The following is a 26,109-nucleotide window of genomic DNA, read 5'->3' on the forward strand; positions in this document are numbered from 1 at the left end:
GATCTACTTTTTTGGTCCCCTCTCTCAGTTATTCACTCAAGTACCAAACAGAAGTGCAGAGGACAGAGCGCCGGTGATTTCTACACGTAATCTGATCATACGGAGGGAGGTATGATTTCTGGATTTTTTTGGTTTACATTTTTATTCAATGAATTTTATGAGGTTAATTAGAAATTCAATTAAGTCTTACAAATACTAGTTTTGAAACAATAATACGAAATAAGATTTTTTAGGATTCTGTCAGAAATTATTGGAGCAAGATTGCCGTTGCGTTCTGGGTACTGATCATACTAAGCTCCTCGATCAAGCAGCTCAAATCAACATAGGAGGATCGGCCCTTCTGAACTGCCATCCTGGCCATTGCCGCGAGCTCTTTCGCTTTCTTTCTCATCCTCTTTCCCTCTTCTCCGTCAACATTTATACTTCTCACTGCCTCCTGGATCACTTCTCTCTCTATTATCGGCTTGTCCTCTTGCTCCCATGGCACCGACTCCGACACCTATCTTAAGCACTTTCGTTACAAGCTTCTCGTTGTGGAACTGCTCCGCGCAGGCTGGCCATGTGATCATCGGCAACCCCGCTGTTATGCCCTCCAGAATCGAATTCCATCCACAGTGAGTCATAAAACCTCCGATAGCTAGATGGTTAAGTATGAGAATTTGAGGAGCCCATCCATTTTTTATGAAGCCTTTTTCTTTGATCCTCTCTTCAAATCCCTCAGGCAAGGCCTCGCTTTTCTTTTTCACCCAAATGAAGGGACAACCAGAAGATTCGAGGGCCATGGCGGTCTCAGCCAGTTGTGCAGGGGATAATTTGCAGAGACTGCCGAAGCAGACGTAGAGAACCGAAGAGGGTTTCTGGACGTTCAACCACCGGAGGTCCTCATTGCTTTCGCTAGAAGTGTTAGTTTCTCTATCAGCCATTTCCACCATCTTTGCATTGCAGAGAGAGACAGGGCCGACACTCCAAGCTTTTTTACCCGTCTTTTCCTATAGTGCTCGACGTACGCCGGCTCTAGCTTGTAAAAGCTGTTCTAGATGACACCTTAGCTCTTTGAATCGGCTTCAACGACCTCTGCCATTAACGCACTAAGCAGCGAGTCTGAAACACTTGGTAGTTGGGATTTCGTTAATTCAATCGGGTCAGGAAGTCCTGGCACCAGAAAGGGCTCTGTGTCAGACTTTACATTCTTCACCGGCGAGAACCTCCTCAAGGAGTAGCGGACGCAGAGAGAAAAGTAATTGCTCCCGTAGAACACGAACCTTGGAATGCCAAGCTTATCAGAAACCTTAACCGTCCATGGCAAGAACAAGTCGGAGATGATGCCGTCAGGACGTTGCTCTTCCACGAGCTGATTGAATGGTTCCTCCAATTTTTTTTTTTTTTTACGGCATTGATGAGCTTCAAAGTCTCAGCAGAGTTGCTGACATAATCGAAATTCTCGCCTCCCTCCGGCAAACCGGTACAAGAGGAGTAAAACTGGAGGAGATAGTACCTGGACGGGTAGCGAGTTATAATTTGGGTAACATATTTATTATATAATTATATTTTTTATTTTTAATGGAATTGGCTGAAATTAAGTGATCTAATTTTGTTAAACCCATTAAGGAATGGGTCATAGATATGGGCCAATTGACTAAATACCATAGGGAATTATGGGAACCCTATATAAGGAGACACAACATAGTTATGGTCCCCAATATACTAAATCACACACAGTTTCCCTTCTCCCTATCTTGAAGAGAGACGAAGGTCCCATTGAGGAATAAGGAAATTTAGTTGAGGAAAACTACAACATCAATATCCGTTCTTATCGTTCGTCACAGTAAATTCTACATCAGAAGACGAAATTCACGGAATAGATCCAGGTATGCTTTCAATCCTAATATTCTAGCATATTATAAATTCTGGATTAAAATTTACTATTACGGATTCTAACATTCTTGGTTCGGTCGACATTGTTCTCGAAGAGGCAGGCTTTACCAGGGGTGAGAACTATGGTGCTGCGTACCCCACGCGCTGCAAAAACGTTTGGCGATGTCTATCATTGGTAGCATGTGCCTATGAGCCATGAAAGGGAAGAGGAAGACGTGCACCTGGCGAACTTCTGAACCCATGGTGATGAATTCACTTCTGAGTCGGAAGGAAATCTCTACTTAAAATCAATGTGGGTCATGGGTGAATTGTATGGCTGCTTATAGAGTTTCAGCCTCAGAAAGAGACAAAGATGCGACGATAGGGATGATGTCCTGGTTGAGCTAGGAAACGAAATAAGTCTCTTTCAGCATCTCTCCTCTGTTGCATGTGCGTGGCTACAGGAGCAGTGAGAGAGATACGACTGGACAGCCATTTTCTTCTACTAAATTTTACCGTTAAGAAGAACGAAGGAGACGCTCACTTTCTAGAATCTACTTACTGGCAATGATTTGCGTAGTAAATTAGAAGAAGACGTCTAAGAGAGAAAGTGTGAAGCTGGTAAGAAGGCAGAAAGATAACAGAAACCATTGACACATTATCATTTCTGTATCTATTCGCGGAATGTAATCTTTTGTGTGTTTCCAATCTTTGGCACGACGAGGTCAAAACGTAGGAGTGACGCATCAGTGTCTAATTAGTTCATTCGAACTCTCTCTCGAAAGTTGCTTCAGAAAGCGTTGTCAGGGCTCCATGCCGTTGTCCCTCATCAAAGAAGATCGGCAAACAAAACGGAAGGCCGAGGGAAGGCTTCTAGAAGGCTGAGGCTGAGAGTAGTTTATCTCTACACACTAAAAGAGGATAACGACGGAAGCCGACATGACCAGAGGTTAGGCGAACATGGATGGAACCAGTTTCCTTTCCGTGTGGGATTCATTCTTCTCATTTGGCCTCATGCTCCTGGTTTTTATCACAGAACATGGATGACCTCAAGCAGAAGTTTTCTAGACGAATGGGACTTATTGTTGAACAGTAGAATTTGTAAAATCATTTGACATTCGTGAAAGCTGTAGTCAATTGGTGGAAAACAGAGAATCTGAAAATGTTTTAAGAAAGCTGAATGATACAGAGGCAACCTAGTACTGGTGGTCACTTTCAATGGCAACCGACTCCCGGAGAAGAAGAAGGTTTTGAATTTTTGACGAGAATTTTAGTATATTATCTATTTTAAAAAAAATAATAACACAAATAATTAATTTTTAAACTTAAATTGTATAAATAATCAATTATACGTGTGTACAGTCAAATGTAATACTTAAGCTTTGACTACTTATATGGTGACATGTCATTATGCCACATCAACACCCGAAGAGACTTACACCATGTCATCCACTACATCATCTGCCACATTATTGAATTCCACGTAAGCCCTCCATATCAATTTGGATTTTGTTTTTTCATTTTCTTTTCATGAATGATTTAGGATATTTTGTAATTATTTTTTTAAATATTAAATTCTGGTTTTGAAAATTCTCACATTCCATTTTATTACCTTGTCTTTAATATAATAAAAAATATATAATATGATTATTAATTATTTCAAATATACTTTAAAATATAGTTAATAATTTATTTTACTTATATCTTAATGTAATTATTTTACTTTAAGATATTATTGAATTTCATACAATATTTAGTAAAAAATAATTTATTTTTAAAATTCTTATTTGTTGGTACAAATATTCTACCTTTTTTTTTATAATAACAAAAATTAAAATTCATATATTAATTAATTAAAATATTATTAATTGAAAAATATTTAAAAATTTAAAAGAGTTAAAAATTCAAAATTATCGTACACGTTTTATTACCTTTTAAAAAAATATTTAAAATAATAATTTCTTTTTTAAATTTTTTTATAAATCATAAAAATATTTAAAAATATTAAGTTTTTTTATAAATCATAAAAATATTTAAAAATATTAAGTTTTTTAAAAAATAAATATTTTTTAACTTTAAAATATATTAAATATTTTAAAAATATTTTATATTAATTAAATATTTTAAAATTTTTAATATTTAATTAAAAATCTTTAAAATATTTTTTATAAAATACTTTTTAAAAATATTTATTCAATATCGTGTTAGGATGATGTGGCATATTACACTTTGGGTATTGATGTGGCATCATGTAAGAGATCAAAGCTTATGTGTCATATTTGATTGTACACATGTATAGTTAACTGGTCAAAGTTAGATATTTATGCAATTAAGTTCAAAAGTTGGTTATTTGTGTTATTATTTAAAAAATTTGGATAATATACTAAAATTTCCTTTTCAAAAAGTCCCCTAAAGATATGCATTAGACTGTTCAAGCCATTGAAAGAGCATTAACATTCAACGACCAATTTCCTCTCTTATTTTGTCAAAAAATAAGAAAATAAGAAACTAACCATTTCCTCTCTTATTTTGTCAAAAAATCCATAAGAAAACGATACTCCAATTGCTATTTTTCTGCCATTTGTGATTCATTGAAACGACAAGCCAACATGTTTCGCCCTACTAGCTACGCTGGCTCATGAGAGAGTATCGGGTCTGGGTCTGCGGTGCTCAACCCTGCGTCAATCTGGCCCACACATTTGGATTCGATGCGTTGATCCACAATGCAATCCAGATCCATAACTGATGCATGAGCATATCCAAAGAAGCCCAACTCGACCTGCTTACTGCTTATCACTTGGTCTGGGTCTTTCTCATTGTTTGACCCAAACCTGCCCAATTTTGGTTCAAAAGAAAACCAGTCCCATTTTTCCTTCGAATTTTATGTAATTTTCACCATTTATTTTTTTAAAATTAAATATTTGTTATATCACATGGAGGAACGAATTGAGAAGAAATTTATACCTTGAATCAATAGGGATGTGCTAGTCAGATGGGGTGATTTTCATTTGAACAAAATAAGGCTAGTTTGACTCAGAAAATAAGAAAGAATCACCAAATAATTAGTGGGTCTTTGTATTAAGAATCTAGATTATTAGGTTTTAGATAAACTTTTCACAAATAACATAAAAGTGTTGGAAGATGGGCCCAAACCCATATGATCAAGAAAGACCTACACGTTTAAGTGTGTTAGAAGATGGACTCAAGCCCATAGGACCAAGGAAGACCTATGCATCCAAGAAAAGTGGAAGATGAGTTCAAGGCCCACATACCAAGGAGAAAGCCCACATGCCCACAAATGATGGTGTGATAGTAAATAAAGAGTCATCTCATAAAAATAGTATTGATGTAATTAATTTAAGTTTAAAGGGTATTATTTTAATATTGTAATATTATTAATCTATAAATTGAGCTTCATGAGGAGAGTTAGGATATATGTAACCTCTTTCTTCCTCCTGTGTTCTTTCCAATATGTCATTTTTTTTTTTCTCCATGACCTAAATCCATGGAGTCCTAAAAATCAACATAATATCAGAGTATTAATTTTCAGGACTCGTAGTATGGTTTTCTTTGCTGATCATTCAAAGTTGGCCTATCCCTATTTTTTTTATACTTCTTCCAATTACCAATGTTTTGATATAGTATTTGACCTAACCATTCGTCCCAACAGATTCCAATAGTTCTCAACCATGCGTTGCCATATTTCCATTTCTTTCTCAAACATGTTGTTAGAATAGTCAAAATCAGCAAGACGAGGAGTAACAATTAAACGAGCTGGCCATGGAATCAATCCACTTTTGCGAGCCCTCTGGTTCTGTTCAGAGTAAGTAATTTTCCAAATTTGTTTCCAAATACGAAGATCTTCTTCATCTTGAGCATATGCTTCGGATGATGAGTAAGCAAAGTATCTTTCTGGCCATAGCAATCTATCTAAGGAGAAGAATATCAGACGCTCAAGGTGAAGTCCTTGCTAGAATTCTAAACTTATGTGCTTTTGTTGGGTTTCTGGTTGTGAGGAGAACCTCTGATTGGATCGGTTGAAGATACACCATTTGCGTTGCTTCCGTAATCTTCTTCTCTGGCTCAATCCTCATGGATACGTTTATTCTAGAAGTCGTATTGCTTTGCTCCATAAATCACGAGTCCTTGGATTTTCATTATTAGGTATGTGTTTTGGGCCCATGCCTATTTTAGCTGCTACTATTGTGTTTCTTAGTTGTTGATTGTCGTCAACATTGGTTATTCTAATGAAGAAGAAATCACATGGTGGCCCCAGAATATTATCTTTCGAGTGATTACCCGTTACCCCCTTAATTGACATCTTTACTCCAACCATTTGAGAGTCGGTGTCCTGTGGAGGGACACAATGATAGAGGAGTTTTATTACACTTTTGAGCATTGCGTATGGACCCACTACCTACAGAAGATAGGAGTATGCCCAACATCCAACATGAGTTTTTTATTAGAGTATGGAGCGATATCTTATGGCTAGGAGTGATTTTACTCTCACTTATTTTATGCATGCCAGATGGGCCTCTTGGAAGAGACCACCAGCTTGAGGAGGGAATGTTAGAAGATATAGTGGACTGACATTTTATACGAAAAGATCCTATACACCATTTGCAACAAGTTGGGCGTTCATGATGTTCTCTCACCCCCAGCTTGAGGGGGAGTGTTGGAAGATGAGCCCAAACCCACACGACCAAGGAAGACCCACACATACAAGTGAGTTAGAAGATGGGCTCAAACCCATATGACCAAGGAAGGCCCACACGTCCAAGAGATGTGGGAGATGGGCTCAAGGCCCACTGGCCCATACAATGATGCCAGGATGGTAAATAAAGAGTCATCACATAGATAAGATATTGATGTAATTAGTTTAAGTTCCAGGGGCTTAATTATAATATTATAATTTTATTAATCTATAAATTGAGCTTCAGCGGAAGGGTTAGGACATAAGTTCATAACTTCTTCTTCCTCCCGTTGTCTCCCAATGGGTGTCTCTCTCTTTTTCTCCATGAGCTAAATCCATGGAGTCTTGAAAATCAATAGGGTTGTCTATCTATTTTCTTTTTAAGGTTTGCATACATCTTTAAATATTATATATACACGTCCTACCAAGTCTTCTCTTTTTCTTTGGTTAGCATGCAAATAAACCAACATATGCACGTCCAATGCCCATTTTTTTATCACAATTTTACAACCCATAAATTTTATCTCATGTTTTCGAGAACTCCAAAATTATCAGCTTGTAAGACCACTTGTGTTGGTGAAATTCTACTCACTTTTACATGCAACACTAGATTAGGATTGAAGTACGCCCAAGCCACAACAAGAGAATAACATAGTCTTATTATCCAAAAAATACACTCAGCGTTTACTTTTATATTTTAACAACTTGCTGCCATTGAATTCTAGATAAGCAAGTCCTTACTTGGCTAATATACTATTGCCTTGCTTTTCTCTTGCTTGTGCATTCAATGTCAGTTTTTGTTCTCTTCTATTCCATCATTTAAGAGCTAATTGTGCCTCATACCACCATGACTGAAAATATTCAAAATTCTGCCTAGGACATAGGCAAATTTTTTTCTTCTAACATTATCACTATACCACTCAAGGGTGTTTCCAATCACCTTGCATGAAACAATCTGTTAAACATTTTGTTAATCACTTGTGATCTAATAATCATCTACCTCAATCTCCTCTTGATGAGGAAGATACCACCTAAAAGGGGACACTCTAGTAGTTAGCTGGTTGATCAATAGTATGAAAGAATCTTTAGTAAACAATGTTTTACACTCGAACACCAATAAAATTATTTGGGATGCTTGTGCAAAATTACGTTCAAGTACTGATAGCCTAAGGCTTTATAATGTTCTTTATGCCATGTATACCACAAACCAAGCTACTAACCTCAATGAATAGTTTGCCAAATTTTGAGATTTTCTAAAAGAACGGAAGGTCACAACCATAATTAGTCGATATTGTAGTCCAAGAAAAGCAACACGAAGAATTAGTTTGTGCAATTTGTCTAGTCAATCTGAAGTTGTACCTTGATCTTGCAAAATATCAAATTTTGAGTTCCTCGATGAAGCCTTCATTTGATGACATATGTACTACTATATATTAAATTTCAACCAAAGAAGCATAAAAAGTACTAGATCTTCTTCTCATAGAAACATTTGTCATGCTTTCTCAAGGAAGAGATAATAACAATTTTGGTTGAGACAGAGGTTCAGATGGTTGTGGTATCATGGTTGAGGCTGTGGTGTGACTAATTTCTAAAACACACATAGTTGTACTTATTGTGAAATGTTTAATCATGAGATAGACAAGTGCTAGAAGATTATTGCTACTATAGGTAAACCCATAATTTTTTTACGTGCTAGTTCTTCATCTTGGATTATTGATTCAAGTGCCTCTGAGCATCTTACTGGGAAGATTGGTACTTATCCACCTTGTCCTCTTGTCCTGCTAATCAATTTGTGTCAATAATTGATGGTTCTTAAACCAAAGTTCAAGGTATAGGTTCTTCCTCTCTTTTTGACCACCAATTTTGTTTGAGTCTTATGTCCATTAGTTAAATCACTAAAACACTTTGATGTTTGTAACCTTCTTTTGTGCTCATTATATTTTTTAGGACAACCAAATCAAATGGGTGATTGGTGGAGGTCATGAATAAAGCAGTCTTTAATACCTTGATAATGAAACAATTTTAGTATGAGTGGCTATAAGTCAACAACCACTCTGATGGATAATGGGTCAGGTCATCCATTTTGCATGTGTTACAACCTTTAGTCCATTTTTTAAATTCACTTCCTAGTTTGTCTTTTGAGTTTTGTCAATTAAGTAAACACCATAGAAGATCTTTCATTCACATTATGAGAAAATTAAGTCTCGTCTTTTTTCTTTAATATGTTCGAATATATGGGGACATTTGCAAGTATCTAATATTACTCAATCTCGTTACTTTGTCATATCTATGGATGATGGTACTCATGTGCCTTAGATTTAATGAAAGATCGATATGAAGTGTTTAATATCTTTACATCATTTTTGTTCCATGATCGAGACTCAATTTCAAATGGAAGTCCAAATATTCCAATTTGATAATGCTAAAGGATATCTTTCCTTGCAATTCCAGTCTTATTATTCCTCAAGTTTTGTCTGCACATACACGTAAAGGAAATGGTGTGGTTGAACATAGGAATAGACACTTGTTGCAAGTTGCTCTATCTATGGATGCCCCCCAATTTTCTAGTCATATGATATTTTTGCTGCCTATTATCTCATTAATCACATGCATTCGAGCGTACTTGGTGACGAATCTCCATTTTTAGCATTATTTTCTAACTCCCAACCATTTCTGCTCCCATAAAAGTGTTTGGTGTGCTTATTTTGTTAACAATTTGTCTTTTAGAAAAAGTACACTTGATGGATATTGCACTATGGTTGGAGGTAATTTTGTTACTTGACATACCAAGAAATAAAGTGTAGTAGCAAGGTCACGTGCAGATGGGAAAATTTCATGTTAGGGATCATATATTAAGTGAAATATAATGGTTGAAGTCTCTATTAACCAAACTTGTTTTTTTTATGCAATCTCCTATGAAACTTCATTGTGACATCTAGTGTACCACACATATTGCAACAAATCTTATATTCTATAAGAGGACTAAACATATTGACAATGATTACCATTTTGTTTTAGAGAAAGTACAATCCGACGTAATCACATTACATTTCCTTAAAGAATCAACTTGTAGATATCTTTACAAAGCAATTCCGGCTAGCTTCCTTCAAGATTCATGTTTCAAGCTAAGTGTTTGTTATGTCCATGCACCAACTTGAAGGTCTACTCATCTACTCATTACCTTCTCTTCACCTCTCACTCTTTCTTCCTTCTTTTCTCACCTAGGCTAAGAACCATGGATTAGATCATAGAATCTAACACAACCATTGCAACATTATGTGATAGTCATGGCTCTTCATACCTGATAGATGGTAGGTATCATCATTTACACCTTAAGCTATGTTTGAAGCATACCCATCCTGGAAATTAATAGTTTGAAGTCAAACAGAAACCTTCTTCTTCTCATCCGTGGACATGGTGTACAATGTGGAGGGCATGAGTGTCTTATCACCATCTTTAATTAAATGTAATTTTTTCTATACCCCATTTCTCACATGTCAAGTCCGACCTTGGAAAAGTTCTTTGATTTACCAAGTATGTTTAAATCTTTGCCCAACATATTGTCACAAATATTTATTTCATGATGGCGGTGATGAGGGTGTGGGATCCTCCCCTGTAATTGTCGATGCAGCAAGAAGCTCCCCTATTTCCTATTTTAAAACTCCTTGCCCTAACCTATTTTTTTCTGATGCAAATTTGACCAAATGTTCGTGTCATTCGTTTATTGATTAATCCAACTAACTCAAATCATGCAAAATCATTATAATATCATAAAAATCATTAAATAATATAAAAACAATAAAAAATATTTTTTTTAATGAAGCACAAGAATTAAAGATATGTTTTAAACTATATCATCTTGTACATATATATAAGGAGAGATTTATAATTACATAAAACCATCCCTATCTTAATGTAATCAATTAGGTACAAAATAACTTGTATGTATACATTTTATGTAATAAATATAGGTATAAATAGATAAATGCCTCCACAAGTAAAAACTATCTATTACATACACATTTACATATAAATTGACAAGTAGAATGATAAAATGGAAAATTGGGGAAAATACTAATTAAGAACCTGTTAAGCTTAATAGTTTTCAATTAAAAACCCAATAAAATTACTAGGTTATAAGTTTGGATAAGCCAATCCATTGATGGTCCTGTATGAACTGGTTTGTGGAAATATGGAAATGGTGGGAGTCACCCTTTATCTCCTCTTTGACAATTATATAATGTTGATTTCAGCAAGAACCCTTCATGTTCTTGGCTTACTTCACAATGCATATTTCCTTATGATGCACAAGGTCTCAATTGTAGGTTGTGAGGCCCCCCCAATTGCTGAGCAATAATGGAGGTTGACTAGTCCATCAATTCAAGAACTTGTTGGGAGAGCTCCAACATTTAGAAAAAAGTGACAGAGAAAAAGAAAAAGAAGTGACCCTTTTCCATTAATGTGAGGGACCATGGTTCGATAACGATTGATTCGATTCGTAGATTTTTTTTTTTTTTTAAAGGAAGATTAAGAAGAAGAAGAAGACGAAGAATATAAAAAACTACACAATATAGGTCAATATTTTAGGTATCAATTCGACTGACTAATTCCATATGAGATTCAATAAACCTAATCGTTAATCCTTGTGACCCTATCTAATAGGAGATCTAATGAGGGGACTTAAAAAAATTTTATAAGCACTTTAACCCCATCGAAAAGAAAAAAAAAAGAGAATTTGACAATTATTATTCCTAAAAAATAGTTAATAAAAATAAGAATTTAATCATTATCTCATTTTCACTAATTATTTTTGGGAATAATAATGATCAAATTCTTAATTTTTTTCTATTCTAAGAGTTCCAAACAGACCCTAAGGCACATTTTCCTCTTCTTTGCATCCAAATTATTTCCGACAGATCCTTAAATCGACCATATATTTGTCTCCTCCAAGATAGACTCAAAATAAAAGGTACCCATGTCGGATTGAACTCTCTCTTTCTCTCTTTCTCCGTGTACTTTATAAAAGAAAAGAGAAAAGATTGGGTGTAATAAGAGACTTGTTATGTGGTTAATGATTATAATATTATAAATTAATGATACTAATATAATACTGAGAGTGTTTTGTGATGATAGAAGAAGGGGAGGCAGAAAGGTGAGGATTGGCATGTGATGAAATGCTTGGAAAGCTTGAAGACTTCATAAGAGAATGAGAGCCTCATGTGAGGCTAAAATGTTTTAAAGAGATTCCAGTGATTCGACTGACACTACCTTTGACAAATCTCTCATATCTCACCTTCCTTTTGCTTTCCCATTGATTAAAATCAAGTAAATATACTGCAAACAAGTAGCTTTTATCATTTAAAGGGTGTCCTCTGAGCATGATAGAAATCTGAAAATGTGTCTCTGTTTTTGATGGTTCATCATTAAAAAAACAGAAACATAAAAGAAAATTGAAGAAACTATTGATATCATGGGATGAAAGCTCTCTGCCACTCACATGGATAGTGAAATAGAATAGGGAACAGTCCTCAACATCTTTATGATTCTTTTTCAATTCATATTAACTGATAATTTAATTGAGGGATTTTTCCACAACCAAATTTGTTCTAAACCCAATCCCTTCAACCACATTTGTTCTTTTATCAGTTGGATCATTATTATGATTCTCTCCAAAATACGACCAACAAACCAAACATTAATAAGAGTTTGACGAATGCATATACATTACTATTAAGGAATAGTCTCGTATGAATCAGTAAATATAAAAATCTTAAGTTTTTTAAGTGAGAAAAAATCTCCTGGCTAGTCATTTTGGGATAAGTATGACACCTAATTTATATAGTATCAGAGCATGTATTCATTCATATGTGTGTCTCTATCCAAATTATCTACATCTAGAGTAAAAAAAGGGTATATACGTAAAAAAAAATATTAAAAATTTTTTTTATTTAATATAAATATATTGAATTTATTAGTTGACGACGAGGAGGTTTCTTGTATCCATGAGAAAATAAAGGCCATGTGAGGGCGGCCCCCGTCCGCTGGGAGCCGCTTACTGTCTCAATGACCAGTCCGGAGCGTGGCCTTTCGCTTTCGGTAGTCGGTACACTCGCTTTACACGCCGTTCCGTGCCGCTCCCCGAAAAAGCCGAGACGGACTACTGCCCCGTCTTAATTTACCAAAACAGCCCTACTCTCCTATAAGGATCGGACCCGAAAATGTTACTTCCTGTCGGCGAAACCCGGGGTCGTTGTCCGGTGATACGTGGCGGACCGGTGCGAGGGGGTGATCGGCGGTGCGCATTAAAATATTCGTGTTCAGTTGTTGCGAGTTGCAACAACCCGTCTTCTCTCCCATGCCTTTCGCCCAAAGCTACGGGTGTCATGGGCGTAATATAAAGGAAATCGAGGTCGAGTTTCGGAAGAGATAGAGGGTATATTCGGAAAGAGTGGCTCGAAAGTATTCCCCAGAGAGAGAGAGAGAGAGAACAGCAGCACCACAAGCATCTCTGGCTGGCTGGGTGGCTGGCCGGTGTGTATGTGTGCAGTGCAGTGAAGACCAAGGAAAATGATAGTGGTTGTTGTCTTTGCACTTCGGAGTTACCTCTCTTCGGCTTTCTTCTAATCTTTTCCTCTTTTGATTCCCTCTCGAGATCGCCATTCATTTTACCCCTCTCTTCCGGCATTTTTTTTTCACTCCTTTGTTTTGCATTGGTTGTTTCCGCTGATAGGATAAGGAATGCGGATGAAATACTGAGCTTGGTTGTTCTAGTATTGGTGATCTTACGCGCGTTTTGTTTTGTTGGTAATGGAGGCTTCCTCCGAGGACTGCTGTGTCAAAGTGGCTGTTCATGTTCGGCCTCTCATTGGCGATGAGAAGCTCCAAGGATGTAAGGATTGCGTCACCGTCATTCCCGGGAAAAAGCCTCAGGTGCTTTATTATGTTCTGCTTCTGCTTCTTTTTTTTTTTTTTTTTTTTTGAAGAACTGGTTGAGATTTATATGTTCGCTTTTGTGGGTTGATCTGTATTGACACATGGGGAGAGCTGTTGGGAGATCTGTATTGGTGTCTGTTTGTTTTCGGGAAGCGGTGTGCTTGAGTGGTTTCGGAGTGGGTTTAACTCTCGGTTTGACTTTTTCTTTGTTGGCAAATTGAGTCGAGATTTGGATTCTAGCTTCTCCTGGACAGGTTCGTTCAGGTGTAGGAAATGGAGCATTTCCTTAATTTTTATGTTATATGACTTCCCTTTCTTTGGGGAGTCGGGGGAGGCATGTCGAGGGAAATGATTCAGTGACTTCAATGATCTTTTGTTAGTTAGACTTCTAACTTACTATTGAACGTTCTCTCGATTTACTCAAAAGAGCTTTGGATCACACATCTTCAATTTCAACGTTGACAGATGTTCCTCATTAGAAGTGCTATCTTCATTGCAGTTTTCATCTTTTTTGTCACATTTGAGGCATTTGATCAGCAAATGTCCAGTTTAGTAGGCCACGACCACATCTGATATTAATTCCGATCCTGTTTCTCTCTTTGATTTGATTTTATTAAACTGCTTCACCATTCCTTATACTGAATTTGAGCATTGAATAGATTGAGGCGGATAATATGTGCATTATCACCGTCTCAGTATTCTTTTGCAACTGTAGCTATCTTCTATTCCGAAGGGCAGATTTTTCTAGACATTTTCATTGTCCATTTCAAATATGCTAATCCACCTCCATGTTTATTTTCTGGAATATCTTGGTTTTCTCTATACTCTAATTAGCAAGAGGTTGGCAATAAATCTTCATTTTAAATGAGATAAAATGTCCATTGGAATATTTAAAGCTAGTGTCAATCTTAGGACATCATTGTCGTGATGTTTGAACAAAATGGAAATCAACTGCTTCTGAATGACTACGCAGTTTTTTTTCTCCCTTTTTTTCTGTCACTTCCGATAAGTTTCTAGAAATTGCTTTTAGTAATTTTTTTATGCAAATTAGGATTGCATCAGTCTGAATAGATCCATAATTGTTTCTTTTTTCTTGCATAATAATTATTGTAATTTCAGGTGCAAATTGGTACACATTCTTTCACTTTTGATCATGTCTATGGAAGCACTGCTTCTCCATCGGCAGCCATGTTTGAAGAATGTGTTGCTCCTCTTGTTGATGGTCTATTTCAAGGTTACAATGCCACTGTTCTAGCCTATGGTCAGGTAATATGTTGAATGCTTACCTTTACACTTTCTCGAACATAGTTAGGACATAAAAGAGTTGTTTTAGTGATGAACATTGGAGTTGGACCTATCAACTGTGGGGACCATGACAGATGAACCATGTTAAAAATTCTGACCAGGTTCTGGACCTTTGCTATGATACAAATAGTCTTATAGTAAATCCACTTGGCTCTTCGGTTGGTTAGGTTTGTCCAAAACTCGGTTTTCTTGTATCGTGGTCAGACTCTCAATTGGTGGCTTGAAAGTACCAGCAGCCAAGAAACTTCACTTCAAGCTTTTGTTTATATGGACAACTCTTTCTGTCACTAAGCTTTATGTGCTTAAAATCTGACACTGTTGCTTTCAGACTGGTTCAGGGAAAACTTATACAATGGGAACTGGATTTCGAGATGGTTGTCAAACAGGACTTATTCCTCAAGTTATGACCGTACTTTTCAACAAGATTGAAGTTCTGAAGCAACAAGCTGAATTTCAACTACATATTTCATTCATTGAGGTTTGCCTAATTCTTCTCACCTCTGCTTTTACCTGCATTCCTGCTTGCAATTTGATGCTTCTTTCTTTTTTTAATTTTGTTCCTACATGTTAAGCAGTAGAGTTTTTTTTTTTTTTAATTTTATTATTTTATTATATAGGAGTTGTTCTCATTGATTTGCCACTTTGCTGTTGGGTAGCAAGATACATCCTTGCCCATTGTAAAAGAGATGTAATTTACCATTTTTGTTAATTTCATGCGAGAAAAGGAAGAATCTTTGGGACAATGGATGGATTGTAATTGGTCATTTATCTAATGAGAGCTTGAACTCTGTTTTGACAACCTTCTCAATAATGCCTCAAAAAGTGATTGGCTACAAACTCTGCCAAGTCTAGATGAAATTGACTTATCCGGAATCATTTTAGAAGTTGGCTTACCAGTGAACAACAAGACTGAATTAACATTTTATGACTGTCCTAGTATTACTGAATTTTGTTTTCCGTTGATATCTTAGGGCTAGATTTACGATGTTAGAGTTGAAGGTTGTGTTTTCTTACCTTAAATCATCTAATTGAATCATCACGACCTTTTGGATAATATCATGCTCTGTTTACTCTTATTGATGTAATAACTTTTTACTTGCAATGAGAGTGTGACTAGTTGGTTCTTGTGTCAAGATTCTAAAAGAAGAAGTACGGGATTTACTGGATTGTACTTCTATGGGCAAATCAGAAACAGCCAATGGGCATGCTGCAAAGGTAGCTGTCCCAGGAAAACCTCCAATACAGATCCGTGAGACATCCAATGGAGTTATAACACTGGCAGGATCAACAGAAGTTGATGTTACCACACAAAAGGAAATGGCTGCATGCTTAGAGCAAGGATCTTTGTGCCGTGCGACTGGAAGCACAAACATGAACAACCAATCAAGGTGAAAAATCATGCCTCTCTGGCATTGTGGGGTTTCAGTGCTACAGGGTCTCAAACTTTGGTTAATCCATAGTCTTTGCATACTTGTATGGGGACTGTTTATCCCATTTAATGAGTTAGTACTTACTAATGAATGAATGAGCTTCCTATAACTACTAAATGTTCCGGTTGCCTACCTTTTCCTCATTTTTTCTTTCATCCTAAAAATTTCAATGTTGATTTTACATTGATATTGTTACTGGTGCTGATATGTTGCCTACCATAAAGCTCCAGTTGACTGTGCTTTTTTTTTTTTTGTGTCCATTCTTTTGCAACCCTCACACCATCCCACATGAACTTCAAACCCTATAAACTATAGGAGCTTGACATTATAAGATCTAATGCCTCCATGGACGTGGTGGGGGCAGAATGTGCATGTGTGTGTCTGTCTGGTTTGATGTCACCTTCAGAAAGTGTTGTCGAAACCTTTATTTTGTAACAAAATAATGCTCTGTTTTAAATTCTGGTAGAGGTACATTTATGATATGAGAATCAGAAATCCCTTTTGTAGAATATGTTATTCCCTTTTTTTTCCTTTGTGTATTTCATTCATACTTTCTTATTTCTATCTCTTTAATAGTCGTTCGCATGCCATCTTCACTATCACCTTAGAGCAAATGCGTAGAGCAGGCACACCATGCAGTGTTGATGGCAGCCAAAATGAAGAAATGGCTGATGAGTATCTTTGTGCAAAACTTCACTTGGTCGATCTTGCTGGATCAGAGCGAGCAAAAAGGACAGGATCTGATGGCCTTCGTTTTAAAGAAGGTGAGTATCATTAGGACCTTTGCTTAAGTTTCTAAAATATGGGATTATGAATTGTGAAAAAGTTAACTAGAGATATCTCCTTTCAAATTTTCAGGAGTTCATATTAACAAGGGACTTCTTGCGCTTGGTAATGTTATAAGTGCACTAGGAGATGAGAAGAAAAGGAAAGAAGGTGTTCATGTTCCATATCGGGATAGCAAACTAACTCGGCTTTTACAGGTTTGATACATTTAGTAACCTATCCTTGGTAGTTGCTGCTATGCTTGAACCATATTATTTAAATAAATTTATCCTAATAACTTATCTATATAATTTACCCAAATCTCTGAATTGTACGGGCAGCTATATTCAGTTATGTTACTGTGTCATGGTGTGACATGTCATACTCAGTAAAACTTCCTAGCTTTAAACCAATTTTCTGATTACAATATATATAATAGTTTTATCTCAATTTAATGTAAAAAAATACTGTGATAGTATTGAGATAATTAATTTGCTCTTTTCTGTGTCTTTTGTTCTATTTTGGCAGGATTCACTTGGTGGAAACAGTAGAACTGTTATGATAGGTAATGTCTCAATATTCCTGCTTTATTAATACAAATATAAAATGTTTCCGGAAGTGAAAAGTTTCCAATTTTCATTTTTATTTTTATCTTCTTTCAGCCTGTATCAGTCCAGCAGATATTAATGCAGAGGAAACACTGAACACTCTCAAATATGCTAATCGTGCTCGAAATATTCAAAATAAGCCTATTGTAAGTTTTCACTTTAGTGATAGGAGGCTCCTTTCTTGTCTTTTCTTTCCTTTTATTTTAGTTTATTTTATGTTTCTATTTAAATCTCTTTAAATATTCTTGTTTATTATTATTTTTTGCATTATGTGAGATTATTCACATGCTTGGTGCTTTCTTCCTTTTGCTTTTGCGTCTCTTCAGGTTAACAGAGACCCTATGTCTAATGAGATGCAAAGAATGCGTGAGAAACTTGAGTATTTGCGGGCTGAGTTACACTGTGCACGAGGGGAAGCTTCATCTAATGAAGTACAGGTGCTGCCGACTTCCACTATTTAAAATAATAAAACTTGACCAGAGGGTACCTGAGTTGGGTTTACTTTGTATCACCAAAAAACTGGACTACTTGTAAAGTATCAAGGTTGACAAAAAGAAAACTGCTTGGACTTTTCGGTTTGTGAAGAGATAGGAGGGAATGCCTTGTATCTTTGTAGTCCTTTCTCTTTTTAACAAATTTCTTCTATCATTCAAAGGAAAAAGGAGAGAATGCCCCCAATGCAAAGGAAAATAACTGGGAGACTACTTATAACTAAAGAAATCAATGTTTGAATAAGACTCATTTTTTCTTTTTAATGGAGGGGAGCTTACTGATTCACATTGTTATGATCAAATGTGGTTGTCTAGGTTCTCAAAGAAAGAATTTCTTGGCTTGAATCTACTAATGTAGAGCTCTCTAGAGAACTGCGAGAATACCGCAGAAGACCTGGTCCTGTTGATCAGTGTAGCCCAGATTCTCAAGTATGTTGGTTGTCATTCTTTTATTGATTTTTTTCTGCAACTTTACTTTACTTTTTGATACACTATTTAATTTGGTTATACATGATTGGCAAAAGGATCCTTGTGAGTAACAGTTTACTTTCCATATACCAGGAAAGCAATCTAAAAAGTGCAACACGTGATATGGATTCATCAGATTATCAAATGAACGAAACTGCACCTGGTACATTTTACTCACTCTATTTCTATTTTTTTTTTATGATTTAACTGTCCTGGAAAATCAAAAATAATACTCGAAAGTTAAAATAGCTGAGACTGAGACACTTGTGATTTTCTTAAGGTGTTATCTTCAGTTTGAAAATAACATTTGACGGGTTATGTTTACACAATTTTTCTTCAGGTAGAAAATGATATCCACTAGAGAGTTCCTTCATTCATAAGTTTTGTTCCTTAAGTCCTTAATGCTTTTGAGAATTACTCAATGAATTTTTTGTAGGGACAGAATTTGTCCATGTATTTTTAGAATGTTTCCTGCATCTTTAATCTTTAGCTGCATGGTAAATCAAGCTGTGAGGTCGTGTTATACCATTGTTTGCATCTTATATTAGTTATCCTCTAACTATAACTGTTGAAAGCTGGAAAAATGACCTTCAAGTGGTTCTTGTCAAGTTGCTGCTTTTCACTAATTTTTCATTATTATATGCAAACTACCTATCAGGTGAAAATCATAAGGAAATTGATGAGGAGGTAGCAAGAGAGTGGGAGCATACGATTTTACAGAATACAATGGACAAAGAGTTGAATGAGCTTAATAAACAACTCGAGCAAAAAGAGGTAAAGGAAACTTCTTGGTTTCCTCTTCTTGCATAATAGTGATTCATGTTAATTATCTCAGCAAACAACTCTTCTTCGTTTTCTCAGACAGAGATGAAACTGTTTGGAGGATTTGATACTGTTGCATTGAAGCAACATTTTGGAAAGAAGCTTATGGAGCTAGAGGATGAGAAGAGGATTGTACAGGTCAGTGGAAAAACATTCTCTTTTGTTAAAGTTTGGTTTAGGTCCATCTGACAATGACGAGCTGAAGTTAGGAGGAAGATTTTTTCTAGCATTAATTGGTGTTGGATTACTCCTAGTTACACTCCCCTTCGTGTCTGCACCTACACAAACAGACAATGGGTTTGAGACGTGAACAACCTAAATAGGGCATGAAGTAGGTTCAATATATAATAAACATCCTATTCTGGTACAATGTTAAAGTTAGGTCCAGGTTCATCCCTAAATGGTTACCCAAAGTTAGGAGGTCTTTTCCCAACTATTAACTACGTAATTTTTTCTAACATTAATCTGTGAGTTATTCCTACTAACATCTTTAATTCTGTTTTTATTTTTACTTATAACATTCTTGCATACCTAGTCCATTCATCAATTTTTTCATTGACATGGCTGTAGCAAGAGCGTGACCGGTTGTTAGCCGAAGTTGAAAGCCATGCGGCTACTGATGGACAAACACAAAAGATGCAGGAAAGTCATATACAGAAACTAAAGAATCTTGAGGCCCAGGTAAATTTGCAATCTATCTTCTGTTTCAGCAATGAGGAATATTTGGTGTCCTTTGAGCTTGTAATTTTACTTTTGCTTCTTCCTTTTTGTTCAGATATTGGACCTCAAGAAGAAACAGGAAAACCAGGTTCAGCTCCTGAAGCAAAAGCAGAGAAGTGATGAAGCGACAAAAAAACTGCAAGAAGAAATACAATTTATCAAGCAGCAGAAGGTTGGATCATATTTGGCCATACAGTGTTTTGTGTTTTCTTTTTTCTTTTCTCCGCTGGCTACTGGAAATTTTGTAAAAAGTCAAAAGAACAGAGAAAGCAATGTTGGATGGAAATTTGGAAGACCTGTTTGTCATATTTTTCAACCATATAATATGTGTATATATATATATATATATATATTTTCTTTTTTCTTTTCTCCGCTGGCTACTGGAAATTTTGTAAAAAGTCAAAAGAACAGAGAAAGCAATGTTGGATGGAAATTTGGAAGACCTGTTTGTCATATTTTTCAACCATATAATATGTGCATATATATATATATATATATATATATATATATATATATATATATATATATATATATATATTATTTTCCTCTTTCATGGTATGCAATGGCTGATGACATCCAAATCTGCAGGTCCAATTGCAACACAAAATAAAACAAGAAGCAGAGCAATTTCGACAATGGAAGGCTTCACGTGAAAAGGAACTGTTACAGGTAATAGGACATCTAAATTTCTGTTGGGAGATGTGTTCCTGTCTTCATCCACTAAGAGCAATTTGTTTGGCTTGGAAATGGAGTTACATGTTTTACATTTGACAACCATATTTTATCTTCCGGGCAATTAGGGCCCATTCATGATCATGAGTTTCGTGTTTGTTAGTGACTTCTGACCTTTGTATCGGTGTCAATTGAGGAAGAATGTCTTACTCTTGGTTATGGACATTTTTTTTTTTTGAGGAAATATGATTTTTATTAAAAGAGAACATAAAGATACAAAAGTTCAAGGGAGCAAACCCCTAACAACAAGGGATTGGAGGGAAGCTCCCTGCTTCACAATGACACAGCTTGGGGCAATGACGCAGCTTGTGAGGTTATGGACATTGGACTTAATGATTTATCTATGTCATATTTTGGCAGCTAAGAAAGGAGGGGAGGAGAAATGAATACGAGCGACATAAGCTACAAGCTCTCAATCAGCGCCAAAAGATGGTATTTCTGTCTCTAACAATACTCTTGAAATTGCTTTATGGAAAACCCTTTTAGATTTATGATTTTTTGTTTTTGTTTTTGGCTGCTCTTTTGGCCATTCTGAATCTCTGTTCCTCTTCTCAGTAAATCATTTCATCTTTCCAGAAAAAGGAACTTGCTTTAACTATCCATATATTTTACAGGAATTACCTTTTCCTAATCTGTTGTTGATTCTCTTTATGTTGTCTAGGTGCTTCAAAGAAAAACAGAAGAGGCTGCAATGGCTACGAAGAGGCTGAAAGAGTTGTTAGAAGCTCGCAAGACAACTTCGGCCCGTGATAACTCTGGTAATTCCTTTGTTTTGGTATCTTTTTCCCAATATTGTTGTTCAAGAGATCCTGCGCTCTAATGTGATTTACATTTGTTGCCAGTGATTGCAAATGGACATGCTCCAGTTGCTCAGGTATTGTTCAATATGTCTCTGTCCCTTTAAGAATAAGATTCTCTTGTTAGTCAAGAGTTATTCTAACTTAATGTTGTATGCAGGTAAATGAAAAATCCTTACAACGCTGGCTTGATCATGAATTGGAAGTCATGGTGAATGTTCATGAAGTTCGTTCTGAATATGAGAAGCAAAGTCAAGTGTATGTAGTTTCAATCATAATATTTAACAATAGTTCTCTTTTTTCAGGCATTCAGGTTTCTAATAACTCTGTAATATTGTGTCCTGTAGGAGAGCTGCATTGGCAGAAGAGTTGGCTGTTTTAAGACAACAGGATGAATTCGCTTTGAAGGGGCTACTTTCTCCAGGTGGAAAGAATGGGTCATTAAGGTATCAGATTTAATCAGAACAATTTACTGATGTGTAAAGCTAGTATGCGACTCAGAGTAATGCTATAAAGACCTCATCTAATATTCTCTTTTTCTTTTTCTGTTTACTCTCTTTCTTTTACTTTTGATAATAACTTGTGCTTTCATGTTCAGAGAGTCATCTATGTCACCAAATGCAAGAATGTCAAGAATTGCATCACTTGAAAACATGCTGAGCATTTCTTCAAACTCATTGGTCGCAATGGCATCACAGCTCTCTGAAGCAGAAGAGAGGGAGCGTGCATTTACTGGAAGGAGCAGGTGGAACCAATTGCGTTCAATGGCAGATGCAAAGAATCTGCTTCAATACATGTTTAACATTGCAGCAGACGCAAGGTTTGTCTTTCTTACGGTAGACCATGGGCAAAATCAAGTTGCTGAGTTACCTTGAAATCAATCTGTTATCTCTAGCCATGCCTGCACCTGACCATGTAGCACCATGTTAGCTGAATAGCACTAATTTCCTTTTTTATGATTGATTCGTTTGTCCTCAACGTGGCTACCTGTTTCTAGTCAATTCCTTGTTGTCACGTAGCAAACTGAATAAATGTTTAAACGATACTATGTCAACTATAACTTTAGGTTATCATATTTATATTATTTTTATGTAAATTTTTGTTGCATGGATTTTGATTGTTTGAGGTAGGTCCGTTGATAACTGTATTTAGATCTAGCCAGAACCTCCAGTTCATTCTCAGTACTAGTTGACTGAGACTTACAGATTTGGCGGCATTTTAAATAAAGAAACTGCCATCTCACTTACTAATATTGTTAATAGCCATCTGATCTGTTATTTTTGTTTCCTTATGGTGTTTGTGTGTCTTTTACTTTCAAAGATATTAATAAATGGTGAGTTTGTTGTTAGGTGCCAATTATGGGAGAAGGAAATTGAAATCAAGGAGCTCAAAGAACAATTGAATGAGCTAGTTGGTTTATTACGACATAGTGAGGCACGGAGAAAAGAAATGGAAAAGCATCAAAAATTAAGAGAGCAAGCAGTTGCCATTGCCTTGGCATCCTCAGCTTCTGTGAGAGCTTCTCTGCTTACTGGTTATTCCTTTGTTGTTATTACGTGAAAGGAAGCCATAAGTTCATGGGTGTCTTAAATTATGATTGATTGATGGAACTAATGATTACTTCGTACTTGCTTTTATGACAAAATTTAATGTAGCATTCAACAAGAAAGGGAAGGATCTTTATCTTTAGGATTTTAGTCCCATTTAATATCTGCAGATATGATATATTTACTTTTGATCCTGATTAGGACGACTTTTGTATGCTGCAGTCTACCTCTACCTCTGTTCTAACATGAAGCTTGTAAAAATTTGCAGGTAAATTCTCAAAGTTCGCTGAAACATGGTGCTGATGAATTTAGTGGCCCATTGTCTCCAATGACGGTACCTGCACAGAAGCAGTTGAAATATACAGCTGGTATTGCTAGCAGCCCAATCAGAGACACACAAGTGCTTCCTAATCATCTGCGTAAAGTATGTCTCCTCTGATCGTATCTTGATCCAGTGTATCTGTTTAGCTGCTGATGCACAAACATGGATTGAGTTGATTAAACAACTGCTCTCAATGTGCAGACAATACCACTAGGTCAACTACCAATGGGGAAGAAGCTAGCAGTTGGAGGACAGGCTGGAAAGCTCTGGAGATGGAAGAGAAGTCATCATCAGTGGATTTTGCAGTTCAAATGGAAGTGGCAAAAGCCATGGAGACTTTCAGAATTGATTAGGCACAGCGATGAAACAATTATGAAATCAAGGCCCAGGGTTCGGCCCCAGCCTCTACCCGGGATGACATGATTTTCACTAACTTTGACTTCTCACACACTCAGCTGTGGAATTTCAGGAGTCACACCACTCGGCACCGAGCAAAGTAAATGCTAGTACTGGGCAATATACACAATCTCTTTTCCTATTCATACTTCTAACATCAGTCAATTGTAGTAGCGTCTACATCTCTATATATCTCTGGGTTTGGCATGGATGCAGATGTTGCTATAGAACTACGTGGGATCTTTTTTGTCTAGGCTTAGTGGTCAAGCATGTGGAGCTGGATGATAAGTTCCCGTGTGGATTGGCTGGAAGAGTAATTACTGAAATGGGGAATATATATTCAATGTATATAAGTGGGATGCTGCTGTTGGATCCTCGTTGAATCTTGAGTAGCTCCGAAATGGTTGCAAGGAGAGTTTGAAGCAGCACAAACAGATTGGTTTCGTGTGAAAATAGATGCATTTTATTATTAAGATTTGAATTTTGTTTTATTCTTTCTTTCTCTTTGTAATTTTTTCAACAATCATGGAATAGATAAAATTCCTTTGTGAGAATTGTTGGTTGCCCTTGTTTATACTGAGGGATTAAACAGGAGAGAATTCTCCATTGTAGTTGTTTTGTTTTCCTTCTATGTATTGGATAACTTCAATTAATAGCATTGTGTTTGCAATTATTTTTTTACTAATTTGCTAACAAAGGGCTGTATGTTGTCTTTCAGACCAGCAGGTTTACCAAATTATTCCTTGTTACTTCATGTTATTTTGAAATAAATAACGGTCATCGATCCATTTTCCAACTGGCTTTGTGGAATGAGAGAGTAAGAAATACATTAAATCTACTGCATTTGTGAGCTTTTTTAACCTAATTTTCTATAAGTTTTCTATCTAATATATATGGTGGGTTAGATCCAATATGAAAAACTATTTGGTGTGAAAGGCAACTGTTGTTTCACACCAAATAGTAATATATATAATTGTAAACATGAAAATTCAATCAACAAAATTCGGACATCGGTCCAAATTGTCAACATTGATCAATGGTTGAGATTGGAGGAGCCTAATCGCCCATTGACTGATGGTTAAAAGACAAAGTTCTCAAAAGTCAAAGCCTGAAGGATTAATCAAAGGACTAATCAACAGTTAAAATCGGGGTTTTGGTCAAAATCTGAATCAATTATAGAGATTAAGGACTAATCAATAATCAAGATAAAGTGGATTGTGTGGGTCACAAATATTATCAAATAAAAATAGGGCCCACCTAAGCAAGCCATAAGGTGGCACAAAAGGTAACACATGGCATTACAGAAAAGTTCCAACTAAGCAAGATGGGTGACACATGAGAGTGATTGGGAGTGGTCGTTTTGCCTTAGGAGTCAAGAAATTGACTAAAAAATGGGTTCTCAATATTAAAAAATAAAGTCATGGAGCTCACAAATAGTCATTTTGTCCCTTTTCAAATCTTGACGAATATTGATTAGAAATTTCAAGAAAATACTTAATTTTTTTATAAAGAGCTATTAATCACATAGATAGGTCATTGTTAGATTCTAATGTTCAATTCATTGTAAAGCTTAGTGGTAAGAGAAGAAGAGAGGAGAAGAGAAAGAAGCGAAGAGAAGGAGAAGTGAGGGTGAAATCAGAGTTAGAGGAAGGAGAGAAGTAGGAGATGAAAGAGAGTGCTCGAATTCATAGAGAGAGCTTCCTCCTTAGGTTCTATTAGGGTTAGCTCATCTCTCTCAAATTTATATTATAAGATCCTGGGGAAATTATAAGAGTGCCCCTTGGCCACTTAAAGTGAATCTCTCAACACTCTCTCTCAAGCTAGTGGTGCAAACACATCAAACACTCGGAAGTTTAGAATATGATTGCTGAAATGGACCTACTATAATTGCTTTGGTGAGAATGTGTGTTGATTCTTATAATGCATACTAATACCTACAACCTTACGTTTTTCATGAATAAAATAGCATTGAATCTCTATGTGTTTTGTCCTTTCATGAAACACTGGATTTGTGAGAATATGAATAATGCTTAATTATCACAATAGAGATTACTAGCCTCATAAAGCTATAGGGCAGGTGCCAAAAGGAGTTTCAAATATAGTAGGAGAAGAAAGAGAGTTACTAGCCTCAGAATTAGAAAATTGGCAAGGAGATTGGTCAGCCAATGGAAAGGAAGGAGTTCATACTTGCTGGTCTAATGGCTGAACATATTGATGTGGAATGGG

The 26,109-nt window shown here is 36.1% G+C and overlaps 1 protein-coding gene and 1 pseudogene across 3 annotated transcripts; one reads left to right on the top strand and one right to left on the bottom strand.

Moving 5' to 3' along the window:
* Positions 1 to 410: 410 nt before the first annotated feature.
* On the bottom strand, positions 411 to 2,117 carry LOC137952147 (probable UDP-glucosyl transferase 73B6; annotated as a pseudogene).
* A 10,942-nt stretch (positions 2,118 to 13,059) lies between these two features.
* LOC137951360 (kinesin-like protein KIN-4A) lies at positions 13,060 to 24,553 on the top strand. 3 transcript variants are annotated; one of them, XM_068797967.1, is made up of 25 exons: positions 13,060 to 13,477; positions 14,600 to 14,746; positions 15,114 to 15,263; positions 15,920 to 16,173; positions 16,792 to 16,979; positions 17,074 to 17,198; positions 17,509 to 17,545; positions 17,643 to 17,734; positions 17,915 to 18,025; positions 18,395 to 18,508; positions 18,641 to 18,710; positions 19,206 to 19,321; positions 19,409 to 19,507; positions 19,940 to 20,050; positions 20,145 to 20,261; positions 20,678 to 20,758; positions 21,182 to 21,253; positions 21,483 to 21,579; positions 21,664 to 21,695; positions 21,779 to 21,876; positions 21,966 to 22,064; positions 22,217 to 22,438; positions 22,968 to 23,130; positions 23,434 to 23,589; positions 23,689 to 24,553. In XM_068797967.1, the coding sequence occupies exons 1-25, from the start codon at positions 13,355 to 13,357 to the stop codon at positions 23,908 to 23,910; spliced, it is 3,096 nt and encodes a 1,031-aa protein (XP_068654068.1). In that variant the 5' UTR covers positions 13,060 to 13,354; the 3' UTR covers positions 23,911 to 24,553. The 3 variants fall into 3 exon arrangements, with proteins under 3 accessions (XP_068654068.1, XP_068654069.1, XP_068654071.1); XM_068797968.1 differs by lacking the exons at positions 13,060 to 13,477; positions 14,600 to 14,746 and having other exon boundaries at positions 15,174 to 15,263; positions 15,975 to 16,173; XM_068797970.1 differs by lacking the exons at positions 13,060 to 13,477; positions 14,600 to 14,746; positions 15,920 to 16,173 and having other exon boundaries at positions 15,227 to 15,263.
* The last annotated feature ends 1,556 nt before the right edge of the window (positions 24,554 to 26,109 follow it).

Source organism: Aristolochia californica, unplaced genomic scaffold, assembly GCF_029961685.1.
Source record: "Aristolochia californica isolate CCGP_79_NKW_82.1479 unplaced genomic scaffold, dmAriCali1.0.hap1 SCAF_15, whole genome shotgun sequence".
Classification (NCBI taxonomy): Eukaryota; Viridiplantae; Streptophyta; class Magnoliopsida; order Piperales; family Aristolochiaceae; genus Aristolochia; species Aristolochia californica.

Bases quoted from the DNA above. Each gene is read 5' to 3' on its own strand.
- LOC137951360 (XM_068797967.1), top strand. From the start codon at position 13,355: ATGGAGGCTTCCTCCGAGGACTGCTGTGTCAAAGTGGCTGTTCATGTT. The intron at 19,322-19,408 runs GTAAAGGAAACT...TCGTTTTCTCAG, and splicing joins AACAACTCGAGCAAAAAGAG to ACAGAGATGAAACTGTTTGG. The intron at 20,051-20,144 runs GTAAATTTGCAA...CTTTTTGTTCAG, and splicing joins TAAAGAATCTTGAGGCCCAG to ATATTGGACCTCAAGAAGAA.